The sequence below is a fragment of the Crocodylus porosus genome, unplaced genomic scaffold, assembly GCF_001723895.1.
Source record: "Crocodylus porosus isolate Cpor-Errol unplaced genomic scaffold, CroPor_comp1, whole genome shotgun sequence".
NCBI lineage: Eukaryota > Metazoa > Chordata > Crocodylia > Crocodylidae > Crocodylus > Crocodylus porosus.
The window spans coordinates 21,618-46,078 of NW_017728931.1; the positions used below are offsets into that span (position 1 = coordinate 21,618).

The following is a 24,461-nucleotide window of genomic DNA, read 5'->3' on the forward strand; positions in this document are numbered from 1 at the left end:
CTGTTCCATCCTACTCACATCCCAGGGAAAAAAAAATGTTTATGTTAAAAGTAGGTAGCTCCTCCTTCTCCTTGCTGCTGTTTTGTGAATCCATCTTAAGGCTAAGATGGTCGTGTGCCACAAAAATAGATGAATAACTGGATTTTCAGGACTTAGGCAGGGTGGAATAGAATATGCCTAATAACTGGAAGTGGATCTGTCCCTTGGATATTTTGCTACTAGGAGTTGTTTTACACCCTTCTGTGTCATATGGTAAAATTGATAGAAACATCTATATTAAGATTGGCTACAGAACCATATCATCACAAAATTGGTACACAACTGGTAGCAGGCAGTTTGGGTATGTCTGTTTGCAGATGGAGAGAGCCAGTTCTTAGCTGCTGAAAACTGGCAGAGCTCCTTTGAAGTCAGGGATGCTGCTCTCATTTAGTCTTGTTGAGGACTTGGCCTATGAACTCTCCCAAGGACACTCTTCTGTAAACAGTTTTAGATACATTGTGAAGCATTAAATATAGTGTGTCACCATGTACTTAAGACTAAAGCATCCCAAGCCACAGAGATGATTAGCTGTCTCTTTCACTAACTTCTAAAGTTTCACTTTGCCTGCATGTATGACTGGAAAGTTGTTAGCCAAACAAATTGCAAACATAGGTCCCTTTTTTGTGAACACAAAACAAAATCTTTTGTTCAATGCTTGTTTTCACACAGTAAACTGCTTAGACCAGCATGTCCAGCAGTCTCCAGACAGAGTGGCTTTGATATGGGAGAAGGATGAGCCTGGCACCGAAGTGCAAATCACGTACAGGTATGACACAGATTGCTTTAAAGTATGTCTGGCATAGCAATATGGCATTTTCACTGCCTGGGTGAAGAGCTGCTACTCTGAGAAATTACCTACTTGCCTTGCTGTGTGTGCAAGGAGGTGGGGGAAGGTGGGTAGTAGCTTAACTAATGTTGACTGGAGGGGGGGATACAAGCTCCAGGTACCAACTAAAGGTGGGGGGGTCCAGAATGGAGGTGGGGGTGCCTTTTGGGGTGGGCACCCTGTAGGGGCACTGGGACCTGGAGGTATTATCCTACATTTGACAACTACAGTGATTGTTTCTTTCTAACACTCCACTGCACAGAGGTGGAGCCATTTATCTGCCTAGAAATGAGGCCCTGTGTGGGGTTTATTAGTAGCCTGGAGAGGACTAGATAGCCCCCTGTCCTTGGTGCTGGCAGCTGATTATGTCTATCACCTCAACAGCATGGGTGTGGCTGGGCTCCCTGCTCTTCTGCTCTTGTCCAAGAACAAGCTTACTCAATCCCGAGCTAGTAAAGGCGAGTTGCTCGGCTGGTGAAAGTTAAGTTAATTGAACCAGGCAGATTTGTAGCAGATTAAGAGCTGGCTGTAAATTTCTGCTGCGCTTTAAGGAGATCTGCTATAACAAATTTCTGCTTGAGCGGAGGCTTTCAAGGATAAAGGGGGTTGGCTTTTTATTTTCCATAGTATATTTTCAAAACTGTCCATTTTCTTCTTTGCCTTATTGACAAAGCAGGGACTACTCCCAGAAGCCAGGCAGAACTGGGGTGTTCTCATTGCTATTTCTAACTGAACTGGTACCAGAAATAGGGGCACTCCATCAATCAGAGTGCAGAGGTAACTATCATACTGATACTCCTCTGGTGTGCAGTGGGCTAATATGGGCTAATGTGATGCCAATAGCCCCACTGCTGAAGATTGGACACATTGTTCTGTTTTGTTAGCTGCTCTGTGTTTCAGTCCTCCAATTTTTAATTGGGAGTAATAATATTAGCCTGCCATGTACAGCTTATGTTTTCCTTTTTTTCCAGCACTGCTTTATTGTGAGTAATAAGGACAGGGGAAAAAATCAATTTTCACTAATGGCAAAATGTGAATTTCACTTTTATCTTAATTTTTTTGGATGGTAGCAAATGTCCTGGTTATCTGTGCAGGCCATAAAAATGGTCTTGGTTTTGGAGTATCTTTGGTTTGAGTCCTAAGCTGCACCACTAGTTGTGTCCAACTGATTGCAAGAGAAGGAGGGGTCAGAAGAGTTATGTGTACCTCTTGTCTACACCAGCACCATCTCCAGTATAGCTTAGAGTGGACTCAAGACAGCAATCGGACGGTAATATTTATAAGCTTCTTTATTGGCCTCATTCCAGGGTAACTGCAACACAAGGACAATATGGTAAGGCTCTTTGCTAGACAAACTGGCTTGGATTTGTATTCCTTGGTGTCATTGTCATGATATAATGTAGCCAGAACCTAAGAGATGCCTCTAGTCAAGAGCAATAAGGTTCCTTGGGGTGCAAAGGGGTGGACAAGTGCCCCTCTGATGTCCTCTCCTCTCCGCTTTGGACAATGAGATGTGCTGGGGTCTAGTGGCCTGTCTGGAATGCTTTGTGTTAGTGTCAGATTGTTCAGATTCAGAATCTAAGTAGCTATTCCCAGATTAACTGCAAGGCCTGAATGCTGGCCTGGGCCTGCAAGTGCACAAAGGACGTTTAATATTATCTTAGTTCCCCTTTCAGCTGTGTTCCCTGAGATGTGCTACTTGGATCTGGCCATATGATTGGAATCTTTCAAGGAACAACCAGCCTGGCCAAGTTCTTTTCCTATTAGCAGGGGAGACCCAGTATTTCAGGTGCCATGTTGTGGCAAAAAGTGGTGTCTTCAGTAAAACATATTTCCAGCTTTCAAACTTGTGACAGGAAGCAGCTTGGAAACAAGCTGCCTGCCACTGAAAAAAGAATCAATTTTTATCTGGTATAAAAAGACACCATACTGAATAAACTGAAGTGTGGTGTCTGCAGGAAGGAGAGCATGATGAATGCTGTTTTTTAGTTTGAGGAAAAAATAAGAGACATTTCTCCATTTTTGTCTACTTCCACTGGACTTTTGTAATCACTAATTAGGCAACACATTTTCCATTAATCTTTTTTTTGGTTGTTTTTTTTTGTCTCTGACTTGCTCTGTGATAAGTAGAGTTAGTAAGCATGCACAAAAGATGTAGATATAGCCTGTTGAAATGCTCTCCAAAAGACTTGATTCATCTCCAAAAGTGCTTTCAAAAGCTCCTTCAGATACAGATCGTTTTCCTCTACAGTGTTTTGGTGGGTTACTATGCCTTCCAGAACAAATGTCTAAAGGCTGGGGCACTGCAGACATGCTGCATACAATATTTTCTGAGGAGAGAGAGCTTTCTCTGAGCCTCCTTTTCTATGCATGCACCACTTAAAGGGGTGTAACTTTGCTTGAGTTATACAGTCAGCTTAGAGCAAGCAGTGTCTGTGAGAAGAGAACAAGGGGTGTAGGTTGTAGCCATGTTGGTCTAAGGACATGGGCAGACAAGGTTCTTTGCGTGAATCTGATATCTTTTATTAGACCACCTTTAAATAATAAGAGAACCAAGCACTTTGTTTCAAAATTGCCTCCTTTCAGGACCCCCTTGGATCATATCTGTAAAAGTTTTAAGATGCCTAAAGAAGTGGAGAGGTGTCTAGTGGGGCTTCTCTAAGTACCAAACTTCCACTGAAATTAAGGTTTGCTGGAAACTTTTTGCATTTACTTACTGGCTTGACAAAACCTTCTTTTGGAAATGTGCTGTGGGTCCAGGATGATGTTTCTGGGGATTAGTGGGGAGGAGAGAGAGACGCACAGCAGGAGACAAATTTGGGGTCCTCCAGGCTAATATTCTGGTTCTTACTCTCTCTGGTTCAGAGCAGGAACCTGTGCTAGGTTTTCTTGCATCTGCTGCAATTGTTCTGACTACTAGGTTATTGCCTGTTGGGTAGTAGAGTTATTACTCTATCACTTTTTGTGTAAACTTTTGGAAGGTTTTGTTTTCATTCTGGTGCAGAGCAAACAACAGATGTTAAAACCTTGACATTTTCTGAGAAATTGAATCTTTGTTTTCCAGGTAGCCCTAATTGCAGTGATATGTGTAAAAGGTAGCTTTAAATCACTTGTCTGGGAGGTGGGGGATAACCAGTGCACCATTCTTGGGGGCTGACTTGTTGGGGAGGGACACAAAAGCAGCAGCTGCTGCTGCTGTTCTCCCAGTTATCATGCTGCTGCCAGCAGCCTGACTGCAGCAACTGTCCCATGTACTGCTGTTGCCCAGGGCACAGAACTGCCCAGTGGCACCCCTTGCTGCCCACCATGTTCAGATGGTCTCCTGATGCATGTTAGAACTGCTGAAAGGATGCCATAATTTACATGCACTGCAGGGGTTAATATAACAGCTGGGGAATACAAAGGACCTTACCACTTCCCAAAATGGTTCACAGGGTAAAGGGGATGGCATAGAAGTCATTATGCCAGCTCTGTATCACCCAGTGAAAGTTTTACCAAAGGTGACCCTTCTCACTGTAGGGCTCCATGATACCTCAGTGCAGAATGACTATGAAATGACCGGTGCCAAAGTAAAATTTAGTCCTGATCTCAAGACTAGCCATACTCTTTAATTTGGGTCTGTTCCCTGTTGAAAGAATGTGGCTGTTGCTGAGGGAAAGCCAGTGAAAATGTAGCCCTGTTTTATAAGATTTAGTTATGTTGTGATCACTGGCAAGAGCCTTAGCAATGGGTACAACCATAAGCTTTATTGTTCTGGCACTGGCTTTCTCAATAACCTTGGGCAAGTCCATTAACCTTTGTTTTGATTTCTCTGACAGACAGGCCAGGACAATAATACCAACTCTGTATTGGGAATACAGGGTGCCTGAAGATGGAAATTATGTGTACTTGTTGTTTTGTGGTAGAAGCATTATAAACTAAAAGCTCCATTTTGAGATGCTGGACAGGCATCTGTAGGGGAGTCACAGGATAAAAGCCACTTCTTTCCTCTGTCCCAGGGGGGACCTGCACTCCAATATTCTGCACAGGGCAGAGGGCACACCATGTTGCTATTCTGCTTTCTGTGCTTGTATGCAGGTAGGAGTGAGGTGTGAGCACAGCTTTGAGTTTGTTTCCATTCCTGTGTGCAGTTTAGTACAACTAAGCCAGTGTAGAAAAGTTCCCTGTGCTAGGAAATGAGGTGGTGCAAATAACTCTGAGATGCTGGGAACTGAACTGGGGCTCTCAGAATTGCCATGCGATCCTTTTTTTTTTTTTCTGGGGCACCAGCCCTTCCTAAGGTCAGATGACAAAGTGCTAGTCCAGCCCTGATGTTAGCATGTGTTGAAGCCCACCTGAAATAAGGCATTGCTTTACCCTTATTCCCTGTGCTTCTTCTACTGGCTGGCCAGATATCACTTAATACCAGACTGTCTGAATGAATCCTGTGAGTCAGGAATGCTGCAGGGAGACTTATCAGCAAAGCTGTCTTCATGGGACCTTGGCATACACATTTCTTCCTTGGAAATTAGTTCAAATGTCTCCTTATCTGTAGAGCAGGCAAAATCAGCCAGCTTTATGCAGGCTATCATCTCTGCCCTTACCTGCTAGTTTTTAATGGGTGACTATCGCCTTGTATAACTTACTGCTATAAAACTTAATTGACTCTCTGAAGAGGGGACTTAACTCATGCAAAGCGGTTGCTAGGCAGGATAAGCCATCACTGCTGAGCTGTCAGGGAGAGCAGTGACATGCAAGGTAAAGGGGGGGAACCAGAGACAGAGAGCTGCAATTAAACTGTAGGACAGGAGTTAAGGGCTCGTCTCCATGGGGAAGTCTTTGCAAGATAGCAAGTGTATGAATCTAGGGCACCACAGCTACTCCATGCTAACTCTGTCTCTGGACACTCATTCTGCACTGAGGGAATGGAGAAAGATCCAGTGGAAGGGGAGGGGGACTTACTCTGAGGTGTATGTACCAGCTGATCTGGTGTAACTGCTCTGTGTGTCTAGTCATAACCCATAATCAGGAAAATTACACTGCAATAATTTACTCTTGAATGAAAGAGTGGGGGAAGACATTTGCATTTCCCTTAATATGGGCTAGGAACAGACAGATGAAACAGTTGCACTGTGTTCTGCTGCACTATAGCAAGGCCTTCCTTGTCTTGGTACAGTAGTGTTAAGTGCTTTATCTTTCCATGTCCACAGGCATTCATGGTGCAGAATAAGAGTGTCCAGAGAGAGTGTTAGTGTGGGATGGCTCTTTAGTAGTAGCTATTCTGTGCTAGCTATTCTGGTCTTTTTCTCTATGCAGACAAGTCCCAAGTGACTTCCCTTTCATTAGTGGGGCTAGTGCTGGGAGTGGGCAATTATTTTGGGTGGAGGGCCAGTTACTGAGTTTTGGCAAGCCATCAAGGGCCATATGACAGGCAGCCAGGGACAGATAAATATTAATTTTCTAAAATTTTTAGGGGCCCCATGGGCCAGATAGAATAGCCTAGCAGGCTGCATCCAGCCCTTCGGCCGCATTTTGCCTATCCCTGGGCTAGTCCTCTGTTTTAGGCCACTGGAGAGCAGTGTTCCCACTGGAAAGTAGGGTGATCCTGCAGGCATGACACTAGCTTGGAAGTCAGGAAATAGGCACTTTATTCTTGGTTCTGTCACTGCTCTGCTGTGGACAAAACGTGTTATTGCTCAGTGCCTCAGTTTCCCCATCTGTCATATGGAGATAAGCCTCATTTTTTCTCAAGCAATTTGTTTCTGCAGATCAGAAGTACTATCGAAGAGCTAAGCATTGTTGTTATCAGGCTAGGGTGCTTTGTCAGAGAGTAGTTCATCTGAGGATGCTGACTGCTAGGAGACACCATCTGAATTGAAAGCACTGAGGAAGGCAGCAAAGTGCTCTTTGCCTTCACCTCTCACTGCTACCTTTGGGTCCTGAGAGGGCTCAGTCCCTTGAAGATTCTCTCTCAGAGGTACTATGGCAGGGGCAGGCAATTATTTCAGGCGGAGGGCCGCTTACTGAGTTTTGGCAAGCCATTGAGGGCCATATGACAGGCAGCCAGGGACAGATAAATATTAATTTTCTAAATTTTTTAGGGGCCCCATGGGCCAGATAGAATGACCTGGCAGGCTGCATCTGGCCTGCGGGCTGCATTTTGCCCGCCCCAGTACTATGGAGATGAGAATCTCAAAGCAGACACGCCGCACTGCCTGTCATAGGTACTGAAGTGGTTGAATTGAAGGGCATGTCTTTGCAGCCAAAGGAAGGTGTGAACATAGCTTGCAGAGGCAACGATAGCAGTGAAAATGCTGCAGGGTGGATTTTAGCACAAGCTGACATCCCCAGTACAAGTTCCCTGGAGAGTTTGTTTTCTGGTTTCTAGCACAGGCTGTGCCATTGTGTATTTACTGGTGGTATTAACCTGTGCTAGCCTGACAAACTCAGGAGAGGTATGTGTTACAATCATAGTTTCACTTTGCTGTGTAGTCATACTCAAAGCCTAATGAATTCAGCAGCTTAGCATATGTAAAAGGCAGTGAGTGAAATTTTGACAGAGTTGTCCACGACTGAAAAGGGGTCAGGATTCAAGCTTAAACCGGCCTTCCAGGAGTTTGTATCCATTGGTCCTGGTCTTCCCCCAGGGTGCCCTGGTGAACAATTGTTCACCAAGCTCCTGATGCACTCTTCTGATATAGCACTAAGCCGCTATCAAGTCCCCGCTCAGCCTTCTCTTCTTTAGGCTAAAGAGGCCCAGGTCCCTCAGCCTTTCCTTGTATGGCTCACCTTGCAAGTCCGTAATCATATGGATGTCTCTTTTCTGGACCCGCTCAAGTTTTTCCACGTTCTTATTGAAGTGCGGTGCCCAGAACTGGATGCACTACTCCAGCTGTGGTCTCACCAGTGCCGAGTACAGCGGGAGTATCACTTCCTTAGTTTTCAATGAGATGCATTGGTTGATGTATGCCAGCATGTTATTTGCCCTGCTGGCCACCACATCGCTTGCTTGCTTATTATTTAGTCCAAGACCTGCTATACTTCTAAGCAGATAAAACTGTGTACCTACAAAGAACAGCAGGTAGCAAAATAATAAACAAGTTTTCATGGATTAAAAACTTACCAACCCAAGAAAGGTTTTTGTTTTTTTTTTGTTTTTTTCACTAAGACTTTTTAGCAAATTCAGTTCAAATTTGCAAATAATTTCAGACTCCTCAAAACTGCATTTTTTTTAGCAAATACGCTGTTGCAGTGTGCATGCTTCAGACCACTTTGAAATAAATTAAAGTTATAGCCTTCAATGCTACAGTGGTATGACTATGGCTGCATACAGGTGTAATATTTCTACTGGGAGAATCTCAGCACTTCCAGTAAAAATCATAGGTGTGCAGGAACTCAAACACTTTCTCCTGGAAGAAAAATGGTGGTTCTGGGAGAAAAATAATTCTTCTGGGAGAACAAAAGCCTGTATGTTTCCCTGTTCCTTCCCCTCCCACCCCCAGTGCTCATTCCTGCCCATGGCAGGGGGTCGGACTCGATGATCTGTCTAGGCCCCTTCTGACTCATTGATTCTATGACTCCTCCTAGTCCCACAAGGAATGAACAGTGGGGAGATGCTCTCCATGCCTTCCCAAGACTGGGGTCACTCCTGACTGGGGATGGTATGGGGAGAAGCTGCTGCTTGCCTCCCCCTGTAGACTAAGAGAGGAGTGGGGGAGCAGCTACCTGTTGCTCCTTGCCTGTTTCTCACACTGGAGTTGCCAGTATGAGGAGTGGGTGGGGGCTTTGCAATGCTGCTCACTCCATTTGGCTTACAGTGCTTAGGAGCTGAACAGAGGAAAAGCTGCTGTTTGTTCCCTGCTTGTTCTTCACATCAGGGTCCCTTTTGCTGCTGCTCCAGTTCCTGCAGGAATGGGAAGACTAGAACAGCCCCTGCTTCCCATGCTTTCTTCAGATTGGGATCATCCTGGTCTGAGGAAAGCAAGTGGAGTAGGAGGTAGGGGGCACCTACGGGCTGAGTGCCTGTACTGCTCCCTTTTCTAGAAACATTTCTAGTGATGGAAAATTTCTGCCTGTTCATAGTTGCCCATGCGTGTGATAGGATTTAGTGGGAAAACAGTCTAAATAAATTTAGCATAATGCTGCATCCAGAAGGAGTGTGGTCTCTTAAAAGAAGGAATATGGTCTCTTAGATTAAAATAACTGCCTGGTTTTCAATTTAGAGAACTGTGGTGGAAGATAGCACAGAAGTTACTAGAAAAATGTCTCACAGGAAGGGGTCCATCAAACTTTGCTGAAATACGGCCACATGTTGACAGCAAGTTTATAGATCCATTGTTAGACGTGCCTCTGTCAGCTGTTTGTCCCAGATGTTGACTGGCAGGGCATTGGCACGTCTACCATTTAACCATGGTAGGAAAAGCAATGGAAAATGCGTATCAGGAAGTTTTAAATATATTTTCTGTGGCAATAGGAGGAGAAAGTGTTGCATTTGTTTAAGGCTCGTAGAAGAGAATTGTCTCAAATTGTGATGCTCTAGTTAACTGAGACACCAGACTAACTGTTGTGTTTCTGTGATTTTTGCCTGTGAATGTTGCTGCAATTCCTGGGAACATCTCTGAGAGCTTGCACAGAATGTAACAAGCATGTGACGGGAACAACAATAGCGACCAGAGAGTATTGTACTTATTAGGCATCTAGGTAGATTTTGATGCTAAGGTGTGATAATATTTCACCTTGTCCAAGTCCTGAAAATCCATTAATGCATCTACTTTTGTAACATACTGTAGTCACCTAACCCTGAAGACTCAGTCACAAGACAGCAGCATGGAGAACAAGGACCAACCTACCTTTTGCACTAGCATTTTTTTCAGGGACTTGAACAGAGTGGAATAGAATCACACTTGGGTGCCTGTGACAAGACCCAGAGGAAGGGAGCTTCCCCTCATCCCATTACAGTCAGTGCTGCCCACCCTTGCTTGCTCAGAGACTTCCTAGTCCCACTTGTCTGTTATGCCTTGTTGAAAAAAGTTAATTTGCAAGGTATCATATCCCTGCTCAAAGAAGAAGAAAGGGGGAGTCCTAAGACAGGCTCTCACAAACTCAAGGGGCTCTCAGTGCTGGCTGGCTCACTGATCAGGCCATCACTTGGCCAATTTTCCATCTGTCTCTCAGTTCAGATGCCTCAGACTAAGCTACTCCCAAGTCCCCACCCCGCCGGTGGTAGAGCCCAAGAGCTTGGGTTTTGCAGCTACACTACTCAATGCCTTGCACCACTGCAGTGAGTCCTTGTGCTTGTGGCTCCAGCTTTCCTTGTGTTGGGACAACCTGTCCTGAGGCCTCCACATACAACTGCTTCTGGTCCACCTGATGTTCACCAAACAAAGGAAAAAGAAAAAGAGTCCTCAATTTAAATTTTGTCTCTGCTTTGGGGTGGTAGCCAAAATTTTATCTCAAGGGTCTGTCCCACTGACTTGCTGTTTAACAAACCCATAACAAAAGGAAAACTTCTGCAAAACAACCTCCCCTCCAGGGCTACTTACAGGGTCTAGCAAAGCCTTCTCTCCTGGTGGGCAATCCAGGACCCTCCACAGATAGGGCCCTACTGACCTCTTCCCCCTCTGCTGAGTGAGCTTTTATCTGTCTGGGCCATATACCACTCTAGTCATGTGGCCCATTCAGCTGCACCTGGTCTTTGCCAGCTCAGAAGGTCCTGGTCTTAAAGGTGTCAGGGTCAACTTTCCAGCCTTTTCTTGTAACTCCTTGTAACAGGGATTGACCCCCTGTTGCAGTACTCAAGTCCACTTATGTACCTAATAGGTGCAGTAGTCTTTGCAGCCCTGCTTGCTCCAACAGGGTGACATCCACATGTAGTCCAAAGCTCACTGAACCTAATGGAAAGACTTCTGTTGACATATATAGGCATAAGCACTGTCTCTTAGTCAGGAAGGGAAGCACAAGAGCAGGAATACCCCTACTTAGCTAGGGTAACGTGCACATCAGTTGCCTCTTGCTGACATTCTTCAGAGTGGTTTATCCAGTTCTGCAGTAGGGTAGGCTAGGTGTGCAGCCCTATGGCAAAGGGGGTATTGAGTCCTGTTCAGATGGTTCCTACCATATGGATTCAAGTCTTGTGTGGTTAATTACATTTTATTCTTATTTTTCTAATTCCCTCATCTTTGCCCACAGACTGGAGATATGCATGCCTGAGGAGGGTAAGAGTTAGTTAGACTGTTTCCTCTCTGAGCTTGGAGACAATTGGTTGTGAGGAACAAGTTTCATAGATTTCATAGATTTCGTAATGTTGAGAGTGCATGCCAAGCAAAATGCCATTGTGTGCCATACTTTGTGTGTGCTCGGGGTTGCCAACCCCTGTCTTACAGCATTTTCTGATCCTTAGTGCAGGTTTTCATGGGCCTTCTTTGTCTCTGTGCTCCATGTAGTGTGTACACACTGGGGAAAAGCAGCCCTGGGGTTAGTGTCCATTCCCCGTACAGATACTTCTTGTTGCTCCAGGGCTGTTTTGTTGAAATCCAGTACTGCCTAACCAGAGGAAGCAGTAGGGCATTGGCAGCAGGTGAAATGAGAGGGTATAGGAGATAGCTACATACAAAACATTTCCATCTGCTATGAGACCTTTGGGATTTACAGTGCTGGAAGGGAGTCTCTTTCTGTATTTTTTTTCAGTACCAGATGGGAAGTCTGTTTGTGGGAAGAGGCAAATGCTGCATAGCTTGACTGGGGGCCAGAAGACTTGCAGAATCAGCTTCTCCCATGCTGACAGACCAGAGTCTTGATTGCAAATCCTACCTTCCACAGTTCTTAATGGCCACCTCCCTGTCTAAATTTTCTCTGTCATTGCCTATACTGTCCAGTAGTGACAGCAACCAGAGGCTTAGGAGCAGAGAGTCTTTCTTTTCCTTCTGTGCCTTTGGCAGTGCAAAGTGAAATGCTGGATTGTGTAATTGTTACATAATTGTTCCTAAGTGCTGATTATCTCATTCAAATTCAGGCATCAGGCAAATAGTAACTCAGAGTCAATCCTTGTGTGCTTCTACAACTGTTTTTCTTTAGACCTAGAAAGTTATATGAACTTGGAACAGTGTTCATGCAATGCTCAATTCGGAAATCCTTTATCATTTGTGTTCAGGAGAACAGGGCACATTTCCTGACTTCTTTTCCATTTTGGTTAAGTTGTCACCTCCCTCCCCCCTTGTCAAAGCCATCTGCATCATGGGACTCACTTTCTCATCTAAAGAACAGTTGATCAGTGTTTCTGTTGGTCTCTCTGTATTCTGTATTCAGTATACAATAGTGTACAACAATCGCTTGTGACTATTGTATGCAATCGTAATAGTCTGCAATTTCCCAAGTTGCCTCAGAAAGCAACTATGGCCAAAAATGATGTGAAATTGTGGATGAAGATATAAAGAGAATGGGAATGGGGGGACGCTCTGCAGCCCAGGTGAGCAGGGTTGAGATAAAACGTATGTAGAAAGTAGGAATGTGCAGAGGTTATTGCTAACACACATCTAGGAAGGGAATTAAAACCTCATGCTTCTGGTTTTAACCATATGCTCTGAATGTATTGGTGATGAGAACCTGTGTCTACACAATGGGGGCTATTACAACTGTGGTAACAAGTGCTGACCACTGCCAGGGACAGGGCAAGGGAGAGTTGGATCTTATCTCTGCTCAAGTCCAGCCTTTTCTCTATTTGTATATGTTCCTTCATTTCTGGAATACTCACTCCCATTAAAACTTCAGGGGACAGTTAGGAATGTAGATCATAATTGCCCAATTTAGGTATGTGGCTAATTTTCCTGTTTCTTGCAAAAACAGCTATGGGGTATTTAAATACAGCAGTGCCTCTTCATACCTGCTTTTCTCTCTCCCTGCAGATAGAAGTCCCATACTGAAGAGTAAGGAAACCCAACTGGTTTTCACCTACACTCAGGAGTCCTCCCATGGTGAACCCTCAGTTGCATGGTGCTAGAATAGCTATAGTGCTGCTTGTCACATACTCAACTTGATAAAAGACCTACTGGGACCTTAGCTACACAATATGTTTACATCACTATAATTCATCTATACAATAGTGTAAACAAGGAGCAGAGAAACAATGTACTGCCTTACAGTTGTGAAACTTGCTGTAACGCAGTGTAGGATTGTCCCAGGAAAAAAACTGTGGTAAAACTACAGTGGTTTAAGTTATACAAATGTGTCCAGATTTGGCTCAGAACTGGCATTTGCTTCCCTGCTAGCTAATGGCATGGTGCTCTAACAGTACCTATGGTTAGAAGTTATCCTGAAATAACTGACCGTTTGTCCACGTTGAACACCAGTGTAATTTATATTGGCATCCAAAATGGATATAAATTACATAATTGTAACTGTCTGATGTATTCAGGCCCAAGACTTTGTAGTTCATTCATATTAACAGATAGCAATGGATATTTGACAAGAATCAATTAAGTCAGTGGTTGGTAACCCTTTAGAAGCCATGGTCCAGCTCTGGTGTGACACCGGCTGAGTGGCTTTGATGGCAGGTCAGTGACCCGGGGCTTTCTTTGCACCATGCAGAGGCCAGACAGTTGGGAATTGTGCCCATGGCACTGCCACTTCTCCCAGCCCTCTCTCTCTGAGGCTGCACGTGGGCTCAGCTTCTAGCCAGTGGGGGCTGTGCTAGGGTTGGGGACCTGCAAATTGTATCTGCACTGCTTCTGCTTCTCTGCCCCCTCCCACTTGCCTCCCATTTGCAGCAGGCACAGCTAGAAACTGCATGACCACAACTGTTCCTTGCTGCCTGGCCCCAATGTAAGTGGATGCGCTGGAGCTGTATCTGGGCTGTGAACTTTCCAGCTGTGCCTGCACTAGAACTGGGAGTTTGAGGGGAGGGGTGAGCAGAGAAGCAGGAGCAGTACAGATGCAGTTTTCAGATCCTCAACACTGGTGCAGTCCCCACCAGCTGGAAGCTGAGCCTGAAAACAGATGGGGAGTTGGGAGATGGGGAATGGGGAGAGTGGGGGCTGGAGAAGTGGCTGCGATGGGAGTGCTGACAAGGCTCTCCAGCTATGCAGATTGGATCCCATGGCTCAGTTGGTTGGATCTAGCCTGTGGGCCATAGGTTGCCAAACCCTGAATTAAGCTTTTGCAGGGAAATGAGTGGTAGGACAGAAGTCAGGGTTTTTTAGTAGTTGTTGTCAAAATAATTTGCAGTTCTGGCAAAAGGCTTCAACTTGGAGTAGTAGAAAAAGAGTGCTGTGGAAGCTAATATGGGCGAGTTACTAAAGGGTGTTGAGAATTTAACTGGTTCAAAAGAGGCCTGGACAAATTCATGGAGAATAGGTTCAGCAGTAAGCATTAAGCATGATAGTTTGGACCATAACCTCCAAATGAGGATCCCTCTAAGGCTTTCTACCCTGGAGGCTGTCGCAGGAGAGTGGCAGGGGATGGATTAGTTTGAACAGACGCTGCATAGATGCTCTTTTTCTTGGCATTCCCTATGCCACTGTGAGAGGCAGGATGCTGGGCTAGATAGCCAGTAAGGTATTTTTATGAGTTCCCATTGGAGCTGGGCAGTTTTTTAAAAGTGAATAGTAAGCTCATAAAGAAATGTGGTATTCTGGTGAGACCAAAAACATTAATGAATTTGGGCAAATATTGGCAAAAAGTTCTAGACAAAATTTTTTCTGGCTCTAGGAACATTTTTTTTGCAGAGCTGCTGGGATTGAATTCTGCATTTCTTTCCCTGCCGTCTTCCAGGGGCGCCACAGCTTTCCCTATGCTCCAAATAACGTGGCATATGCTTTTTCCTTTACCTTGCCCAGCATCATTTTGTGTTTACCTGGTGTTCCGTCCTCCAGCACTCACCACAAGTAGTTCTGTTCTCTTTGTGAAATGTTGCTAGGTCTTAGCCAAAGGAGCAGGCTGTTCTTCTGTTCTCCCCAGTGCAGGCACTGAATATAATTTACAAGTAATTTACAGCCCACACTGGGCTTTTTAATTAGTTTAATTAGCAGTGTTTCTGCTATTAGCCCTGTGCATCAGGCGGGCAGGCATTGTGAATAGTGCTTTTGTTCATATTCTGGGTTTCTTTTAACAAGGAAGTAGACTGTGTCTTTGTTCTTGTGACTGTAGCACCCAGCGATACCATACTAAATGACATACTATAGTGATAATATAAATTTAGAGTGGATCTGTTGTTGATCAGCTTCTTATAAATCCCTATTTAAAGGGATTTATTTTACTCTACCTCTGTTCCCGTACCTGTAAAAAGTGCCTTGTTTATCTTTGTAGCTTAGAAATGTATTAACCACCAAGTAGCCACTGCAATTCAATGCTTTTCTGTGGGCCCCTCTACATGTGCAGGTAAAGGTGCAATGGGATCTAAAGCATGATCCCACAATCATGCCTCCTGCCATGCACATGTGGTGGTTAACACATTCCTAAACTACGAAGATTAAACCAATCCTGGGCTCCCCCTGCCCTGGCAAGCAGGTTTCTGTAGCTGGAAGCCCCCTCAGTTGAGGAGTTCCCAGCCATGGGGGTGTCCCGTTCTCCCCGCCCTCCCAGGCTGGGGGATTGCACCTGTTGCAATTCCCCAGCCTTGGGGGTGCATGAAAACCTGGGGAGGGAGGGGGCTGCAGAATCATGACAGCCATGATCCCCAGCCTCAGGGGTATGTGAAACCCATGATACTTCCACTCTGGGGGTTTCACAGTGGGAGCTGTTCTGCTTAGCAGCTCTGAAGAGCAGGTCATTAATATGTACCAGTAGTTAATAGGTATAGATTGCTATTGCAGTCACAACATTGATTTGCCTGGAGTTTCACCTTTTGTTTTTACTGTAACTAAGGCTTTGCCTTCCTCAGGTGACTTTGAAAAGCACAAGAAGCAAGATTTGTTAGATAATATCTTTCACTGGACTATCTAGCTATAGGAGAGATGTTGGGCAAGCTTCTGGGCACAAAGTGCCCTTCCCTAGTTCTGGGTAAGGAACAGATATAGCCTAAGCTGAATACCAGGTAGAAAATACTTCTGTATAAAAAAGTACATACCTTTTATTGACTCATCACAGAATCTGGCTGCTTAGAGTCATAAACCTGGTCTGCATATGCAGCTCTCAATGGCTTTTTTTCCAGTGCATATTCCTGCTTTGTCTAAGAGCCGTATACATTTTCTGAGGGAATATCCAGTAGCTGTGACTGAAGAGCTGCTGTTCTGTTTCTTCTGAAAGTGTCCACACACCCACCAGGTGGCCAGATATTGTTCCTCTGCAGGAAGTGAAAGGTGTTTGTGAGACAACCAGATGCTCGTTTAGGGGAATGAATGTAAATGCATGGCAAGTCTTGTTTTAAAAATACAAGACTACACAGAGGGTGAGTTGAATGGGCCTCATGGAATGGCAAGCTAGGAAACATGGCAAAATCCTCATAAAAATTGACTAGCCTGATTAAAATTCTTACTGACCTGATGAGATGACTGGTCTGATGAAATGACTCATCCTTCTGTTAAGAGGAGCCTGTGTCTTCCTGCATGCCTTTCCCGAAAGAAAAATTCGAGAAACTGGAGAGTGTTCATGACCCTGAACAGTCTTCTCTCAGTATGTTGGGGCTGTCTCCCCAGATGGAGTGCTGCACTGGTTACATCCAGGTGTTGATTGTGGCTAGACACTGAAAAAGCTGGAAGATAGTACTGTTCATATCTCACCTAAAGGAGATGGAGTGCAGGGCCTAGAATTGTGACACTCGCCTGGCTGGCTTATTGTGTAACCTGAGAGCCACAGCAACATACGCATCCCCAAAATTATCTGTGGCAAGCCCATTGCATGGCAAAGGACACTGTGGCTGTGTCTACATGAGGCACTTTACTGTGCAGTAGATAAGTCTTCTATCCAGTAAAGTATTACTGTCTACATGTGCTCACATTTACTGTTCAGTAAATTAGTCTACTGCATAGTTAGATACAGGTAGTAAACGAACTGCAAAGTGAAACATGTAGATTCTGACTGGGAGCAAATTTGCTCCTGGTCAGTTTAGCCACCAGGGGGCCACAGGGGACAGGGAGCTTTCTGTTCATGGTCCTGGCACTGCTTAGCTCCCAGGCTCTCTCCAGGAGCTGGAAGTTGATCAGGGCCAGGACTGGGGAGCTCTCTGCCCCCTGTCCCTGCTCCATGCACAGAGCTAGTTGCTCTGAGGACTGAGTGGGGGCTGGGAATCCATCCCTTGCTTGTCCCCCAGAGCAGCCAGGTCTGTGCAACATGGAGCTGGCTGCTCTAGGAGACAAGTGAGGGCTATGTTCCCAACACCTCTCCTCCTCCAAGTGGCCAGCTCTATTCCAATCAGGGCATCTGCAAGTGAGTGCCATGTTTCATGCCTACCCCCAACCCTGCAGGAGGCTCGCCTGCAGCTTCCCTACACCTTGGACTGCTCCCAGCAAACCCCCATCAAGAGGCTTGCTGGCAGCTATGTGTCCCCATGTGCACTGGGCCAGGAGAGCTCTGCCCACTGCAGGGGCAGCTCTCTCTTAACTCTGTGCACATCAAGTCCCCTCCCAATGTGCATGGGGCCAAGAGACAGCTACCACTGCAGCTGGCAGAGCTGTTCTGGCCCCATGCCCACTGGGACCACCCTGTGCCCTTTGCCAGCCCCCAGGCTAGCATGGTGCGGGGGAAAGGGGAAGGAGCCTTGAACTCCCCCTGGCTGCTGCAGCGGGGCAGAGCAGGGTGGGAGCAGCCCTATATTGGGCTACTCTCATTGGGAGTAAATCTGCTCCCAAGAGGGAACACATGTAGGTGTACTCCCCTGTAGGCTTACTGTGCAGTAAGCCTACTGAGAAGTAATAGCACATGTAGACAATCCCACTGTGTATTATTTGTACCAGGACTGATGTATTGTATTATTCATGATCTCAGGAAAGATACTCAATGCATGTAGTAAAAGCACCCCCCAAAGCTTTGATATACATTTCTGTGAAGATCCTCAGTCTTCATCATAAGATGAAGAGCCACAGCTTAGACTGGGCACTGTTGCTCTTTCAGCTTGCATTTTCTTACTGGTGCCTGTAATGGCTTTGCAGGGAGTCTGGAAAGCATAGAATAGCAGGTTGAGCCTTGTAGCATGCCAGGCTTAGGAGTATGCAGTTGTCTTCAGTGGCAATCTGGGTTCAGATTCACAGGGTTTTTTTTGTGCAGACCTAAATCCTTCATTCTGGGTAAGTGGCTGTAAAGCAGCTTGCAAACAAAAATGACATGTGTTCCCTTTGCGCTGCAGGGAACTCCTGGACATGACCTGCCGCCTTGCCAACACACTGAAGAAGTATGGAATACAAAAAGGGGACAGAGTTGCAGTCTACATGCCTGTGTCGCCCCTGGCTGTGGCTGCTATGTTGGCTTGTGCCAGAATTGGTGCTGTTCACACAGTAGTCTTTGCTGGTTTCAGTGCGGAAGCTTTAGCTGGGAGGATCAATGACTGTAAGTAAAAAAACAAAGCAAAATACTTTCCTTGGTTACAGTTGAGTAGTATATAGTAGTATATAGGGAAACAAGTTTTATGGTCATTTTGTTTTAATGAAAGTTAATTTAGATGGGAAAAATAAATATTTTATTTATCCTTTTTGACCTATGGTAAATAGTGTAGGTGCAATTTGAAGCACTCGGTTAAAGAGCTATACTGTACTATGACTCTTCAGAAATCCACAGGCATTGCTAAAATTCCAGGCTAAGAACAGGTGTTGCATTTGTCCCTGGATGAGTTGTACTTATGTTTATTAGACTAGAAATACCCTGGGATTAGTGTGCACACACATTGCCCTTCCAGTCAGAGCTTAGTGAATGGCTAAATGTACTGCTGCTTTTCTTCCATTGATTCAATGATACAATCATGGGATAATGACAGTCATTCAGACATACTTTGCGATGTCCCAGGATAAACTGTTAGTACTTTTTTAGTATTTAACCCAGGAGAATGGACATGGCTGTCTGAATGATTTAAGTTTGTCTTGCAATAAAATGTTTTTTTTCCCTGGACAAATATGACATCTCTTTGTAGCCCAAGTAAGATAAAGGACTCTGAATTTGGTAGGGATTAGGTGGGTGTTTAGTAGAATTGGAAGGTGTTAAAAGATTACTTCACAGTGGAGGTAGGAGGGCATCTGGAAGATTACACTTACTTGCTTGGGGCCATGCTCTTGGATCCATTAATGTTAGTTGGAAGATTCACATTGGCTTCAGTGGTCTTTGGATGGGGGACTAATTCTCCTCTTGTGCCTTGAAGACTGGAAAGGCCACTCCTTCAGTTACCATTTTAAGGAGGGTTTGCCATCATTGTTGGGTATTAATGTTCACCACATATTCATGACTAATTAAAGCACAGTGTATGTCATGGAAAACACCCTGATAGGTCTGCCAATTCTCTCTCTCATTAGCGGAATGCAAAGCTGTCATTACATACAACCAGGGCATTCGGGGTGGACGAATCATAGAGCTGAAGAAGACTGTGGATGAAGCTGTGAAGAATTGCCCAAGTGTCAAACATGTCTTTGTGGCTCAAAGGACAGACAACACAGTCCACATGGGTGATCTCGATATCCCACTTAATGAAGTACGTTGACATTGTTATTTTAATCCAGGTATTTAATCCAGTGCTGGTTAGACTGCCCTGTCTTTAGGAGCTGGGTACTGTAGATACCTTGCTTGATGTTCCTGTATGAGGACCTCTGTTTTCACATACCAGGTATTTTACAGGCATTGGCTGTACTGAGAAATCATAATAATTAGGATGTGATCATAAATTGGAGCAACTGGTGCAGGCTACAGGAAATGCTCCCTATGGTGGATGGCTACTTCAGACCACCAAACTTTGCATTACATCCCACAGTGGAATGCAATGCCTAGTATTTAGAAATTGCCCCCAATTTTTTCTTCCAGCAATGGTGTTCCATACGTTTCAGAATACCCCAAAACCATGATACCTATTGTTGCTCTGTTGTGTTCAAACATAGAATCATAGAAAATTAGGGTTTGAAGGGACCTCAGGAGGGCATCTAGTCCAACCCCCCTACTCAAAACAGGACCATCCCCAACTAGATCATCCACCCAAGGCTTTATCTAGATGGGTCTTAAAAATCTCCAAGGATGGAGATTCCACAACCTCTCTGGGTAGCTTGTTACAGTGCTTTCCTACCTTCCTGGTGAGAGAGAGTTTTTCCTGATATCTAATGCAAACTTCCCTTGCTGTAGCTTGAGACCTCTACTCCTTGTTCTGTCATCTGCCACCATTCAGAAAAGTCTAGCTCCATCCTCCTTGGAACCACCCTTAAAGGTAGTTGAAGGCTGCTATTAAATCTCCCCACTTCTCTTCTTCAGACTAAATATGCCAGTTCCCTCAGGCTCTCCTCGTACATCATTTGCCCCAGCGTCCTAACCATTTTTTGTTGCCCTCAGTTGTTGACTCTCTCCAATTTGTCTACATCCTTTCTGTAGTGGGGGACCCAAAACTAGATACAGTACTTCAGATGTAGTCTAACCAGTGCTGAATAGAGGGGAAGAATCATTTATCTTGAATTGCTGGCAGTGCTCCTACTAATGTAGCCCAGTATGCTGTTAGTCTTCTTAGCAACAAGGGCACATTGTCAGCTCATATTCTGCTTATTATCTGCTGTAACCCCCAGCTCCTTGTCTGCAGAGCTGCTGCTCAGCCAGTCGGTCCCCAGCTTGTACCAGTACATGGGATTGTTCCATCCTAAGTGCAGGACTTTGCACTTGTCCTTACTGATCCTCATGAGATTTCTTTTGGTCCAATTCTTCAATTTGTTGAGGACTTCTGAATCCTAGCCTTACCATCCAGTATGTCTACTACTCCATCCAGCTTGGTGTCATCTGCAAACTTGCTGAGGATGCGCTCCATCCCATCTTCCAGGTTGTTGATCAAGATACTGAACAAAACCTGGCCCAGGACTACCCTGGGGCAGTCCACTTGATACTGGCTGCCAACTAGACATTGAGCCATTGATAACTACCCTTTGAGCCGGATGATCCAGCCAGTTTTCTATCCTCCTTACAGTCCATTTGTCTAACCCATACTTCCTTAACTTGGTTGCAAGAATTTGTGGGAGACCATATCAAAAGCCTTGATAAAGTCAAGGTATATCACATCTGCTGGTTTCCCCACATCCACGGAGCCAAGTCATGCCTGACCAACCTTGTTGCCTTCTGTGATGACTGGCTCTGCGGATGATTTGCCCCTGGTGAATCCCTGCTGACTATTCCTAACCACCTTCTCCTCCAAGTGCTTAGAAATGGATTCCTTGAGGATCTACTCCATGCTTTTTCCAGGGACTGATGTGAGGCTGACTAGTCAGTAGTTTCCTTGACTTTTTTCCTTCTTCCCTTTTTTAAATATGGGCTCTATGTTTGCCCTTTGCCAGTTACCTGGGACCTCTCCCAATTGCCACAAGTTTTCAAAGATAATGGCCAGTGGCCCAACTCTCTCAGCACCCTTGGATGCATTGTGTCGGATCCCATGGATTTATACACATTCAACTTTTCTAAATAATCTCTAACCTGTTCTTTTGCCACTGTTGGCTGCTCACCTCCTCCCCAAACTGTGCTACCAGGTGCAGTAGTCTGGTGCTTGCCTGTGAATGAATTAAAAAAGCATTGAGTACTTCACTCTACATCATCTGTCACTAGGTTGTCTTCCCCATTCAGTAAGGGACCCAGAATTTTCTTGATCTTCCTTTTGTTGCTTCATTTGTCCAAGTTTCCACTTGCTGTAAGCTTCCTTTTTGTGTTTTAGCTCACTGAACAGTTCCTTGCTCAGCCAAGCTGGTTGCCTGCCATACTTGCTCATCTTCCTGCACATTGGGGTGGTTTGTTCCTGCGCCTGCAGTAAGGTGTTTTTTTTTTTTTTTGTTTTTTGTTTTTTTTTTAAAAATACAACCAGCTCTCCTGGACTCCTTTCCCCTTCAAACTGGCCTCCCAGGGGATCCTTTCCATCAGTTCCCTGAGTGAATGGAAGTCTGCTTTTCTGAAGTCCAAGGTCCTTACTCTGCTGCTCTCCTTCCTTCCCAGGTGGTTCAGGCAAACTCGGTAAAATCTTATCTATGCTGTGAAACTGGATATTAGTTTTGCAGAAGCAGACAAGACCCAAGAGAGGCTTCGTGTAATTATTCTTTTCTCCTGGGGAATGATTCTGTAGAACTATTTACAACCTATATAGGCTGGTGGAGGAAGGATCACTCATTAAAATGTGCACCTGCTTGAGGCAGGGGTAACTGTGTCAGTTTACCAGTAGCAATAATCAGACAGCACTAATTGCATTCAGTGCTGGAAACCACCATTTGAACATAAAAAATATTGAGGAGCTAAAACTCACTTTCCAAGTCAGTTGGTGTTCCTGTGAAGTAGGAGCAAACGACTGCTAGATGCTAACAGTACAATCTAGACAGGAAGAGCTTGTTTTATTGGTTAGGTGTTGCTTAATCCTTGAATAAACTGAAGCAGAGGTGGCATCTGAAGTCTGCAGGTAACTTGAAACTGCAGTTAAGAAATGTGAACCTTGAATCCTTGAATGCAGTTGTCTGGTGTTAACTCTTTTAGTGCTGATCAATATAGTGGAAATATCCAGCTAATACATTTATACCACAACCTAAAACTGCCTCAGGGTGCTGAAAGCTCTCACTCCCCACTTCTTCATTGCTAGTGACTTCCAGCTTCATTCTGCAGTGGTGCGGTGATCTGTTTTAATACAAAACCTGAGATACATTGAGAATGTGGAGACAGGATGAAAGAGGTTGAACTCTCTATTAAGTAGCACAGGGATATTATACTTTAACTCGCTATTTTAATTGAACTGAAGCTACTACAGATTTGCTCCTCTTCTACATTTGATACCACTGAAGCCAGTGGGCCTTGCTGTAGACTTAGGAGCACATGGAACCTGGCCATGGTACCAAAACTCAGGGAAGTCAGTCTGACTATGCTGTGAAAACATAAATGCAGATGAGATCCCTAACTTGCCCAGGGTGTAAGACTTAGTTTTGATTTTACCCCCTGTTACTATTTTAATATTTGTTAATTGCTCACAAACACTTGGAACTAAATGCAGGCTCTGAATAGTGGTTAGTTGTAAGGCCAAATCACCCTATAGTGTTTCACAAGCACTCACAACTGATCACTGAGATAAACACTTAGTTCAGTGATTCTCAAATATTTTGCTGTCTTGACTTTGATTACTGTCATACATCTGTAGAACCATTGTGTACACCTGCAGTTAAATGGGGCAATGACTTACCCTGCCTCTACTACTCAACAGTAACTGTCCCTGTGCCCACAATTACTCCATGATGAGGGCTAGCCTAGAGGCTTGTCCTTGAATAAAATATGACTGAGTTAGGCTAGGTTAGCTCTCTCTGCAGCATAATTCAGGCACTGGGACAGTTTCCAGAAAGCTGAGGCATGTTAAGTCCCTGTTCCCTATTAATTGGAGGCATATGGAAGAATTGTGGGATTGGGGAAATTAAGGGCCACAGGAGTCTTGTGACCCCACTCATAACTGCCACATCCCTACTTGGCATTACAACCCCTAGGTTGGGAACCACAAGCCTAAACAATCTGAGGGAAGTATTTCTTCACCTAGAATAGCACGGTGCCTCAGGGAAGTAGGTTGCCTCTCTGTTTTTACAGACAATTGTTGAATATTTGGAATATATCATGATTGCTACAGGCTTGTATACACCCAAGGAAGATGCTGGAGGTTGTCACCCAGGCTGGAAAATGTTTTCTGAGCAATGATTGTTTTATGTCCATCAACTTACTTGAGCCCTTAGGGCAGGGGTGGGTAAAATGGCAGATCTGTGGTTGGCAGCTGGACTCCATTTCCCAGCAGCTCCTGTCTGCATCATTGCATGCCATTAACATGGACACCCCAAAGGGGCAGGGCTATGACAGCAGGGGGAGCTGGGTTTCCACAGGGGTTAGCCCGTGGAACGCTGGCAGGGTGGACTGAGGAGCTGCTCTGGGGTCAAGGCTGGGATTTGGCAGGAGTGACAGCATGGTCCAGAGCCAGGGCAGAGCTGTGATCTGCTGCCCACACGCCCCACTGGGGCAGAGCCGCAATTTGCTGTCTGCCTGCTCCCGCCCAGGGCATGCAGGCAGTGGATCACAACTCTGCCCTGCATCTGGGCCCTCCTGCTACAGGGCTCCAGGCCCCAAATAGCTCTCTGCCCAGCTGTGCACCCTGCCAGTGCTGCTTGGGCCAGTCTCTGTGGAAATCTGGGCCCCGCCCTGTAATGGCTGTGCCCATTCTGGAGTCTTCATGGAAACTGACTGCAGCGATATGGGCAGTGGCTGTTGGGAAACATAGTCTGCCACAGGCTGAATCCAGCCCAGGGGCTGTATTTTGCCCACACCTGCCTTAAGGGGAAGTTGTTCCACTGTGTTTAAAGCTTTTGCATGAGTTGATGCATCATATTAAGCTCTGGAGTTTCATAGATTTCATAGACATTAGGGCTGGAAGGAACCTCGGGAGATCATCGAGTCCAGCCCCATGCCCAAAGGGCAGGAAGTCAGCTGGGGTCATAGGATCCCAGCAAGATAAGCATCCAGTTTACTCTTG

General features: G+C 45.2%; 1 protein-coding gene across 1 annotated transcript in view; it reads left to right on the plus strand.

Annotated features, from left to right (window-relative positions):
- Positions 1 to 596: 596 nt before the first annotated feature.
- ACSS1 (acyl-CoA synthetase short-chain family member 1) overlaps positions 597 to 24,461 on the plus strand; it is a 55,423-nt gene continuing 31,558 nt past the window's right edge. The window contains exons 1-3 of the mRNA XM_019544028.1: positions 597 to 805; positions 18,117 to 18,316; positions 19,270 to 19,445. Of these exons, the coding sequence (XP_019399573.1) occupies positions 612 to 805; positions 18,117 to 18,316; positions 19,270 to 19,445 (570 nt within the window). The 5' untranslated portion in view covers positions 597 to 611. The remainder of the gene's footprint in view (positions 806 to 18,116; positions 18,317 to 19,269; positions 19,446 to 24,461) is intronic.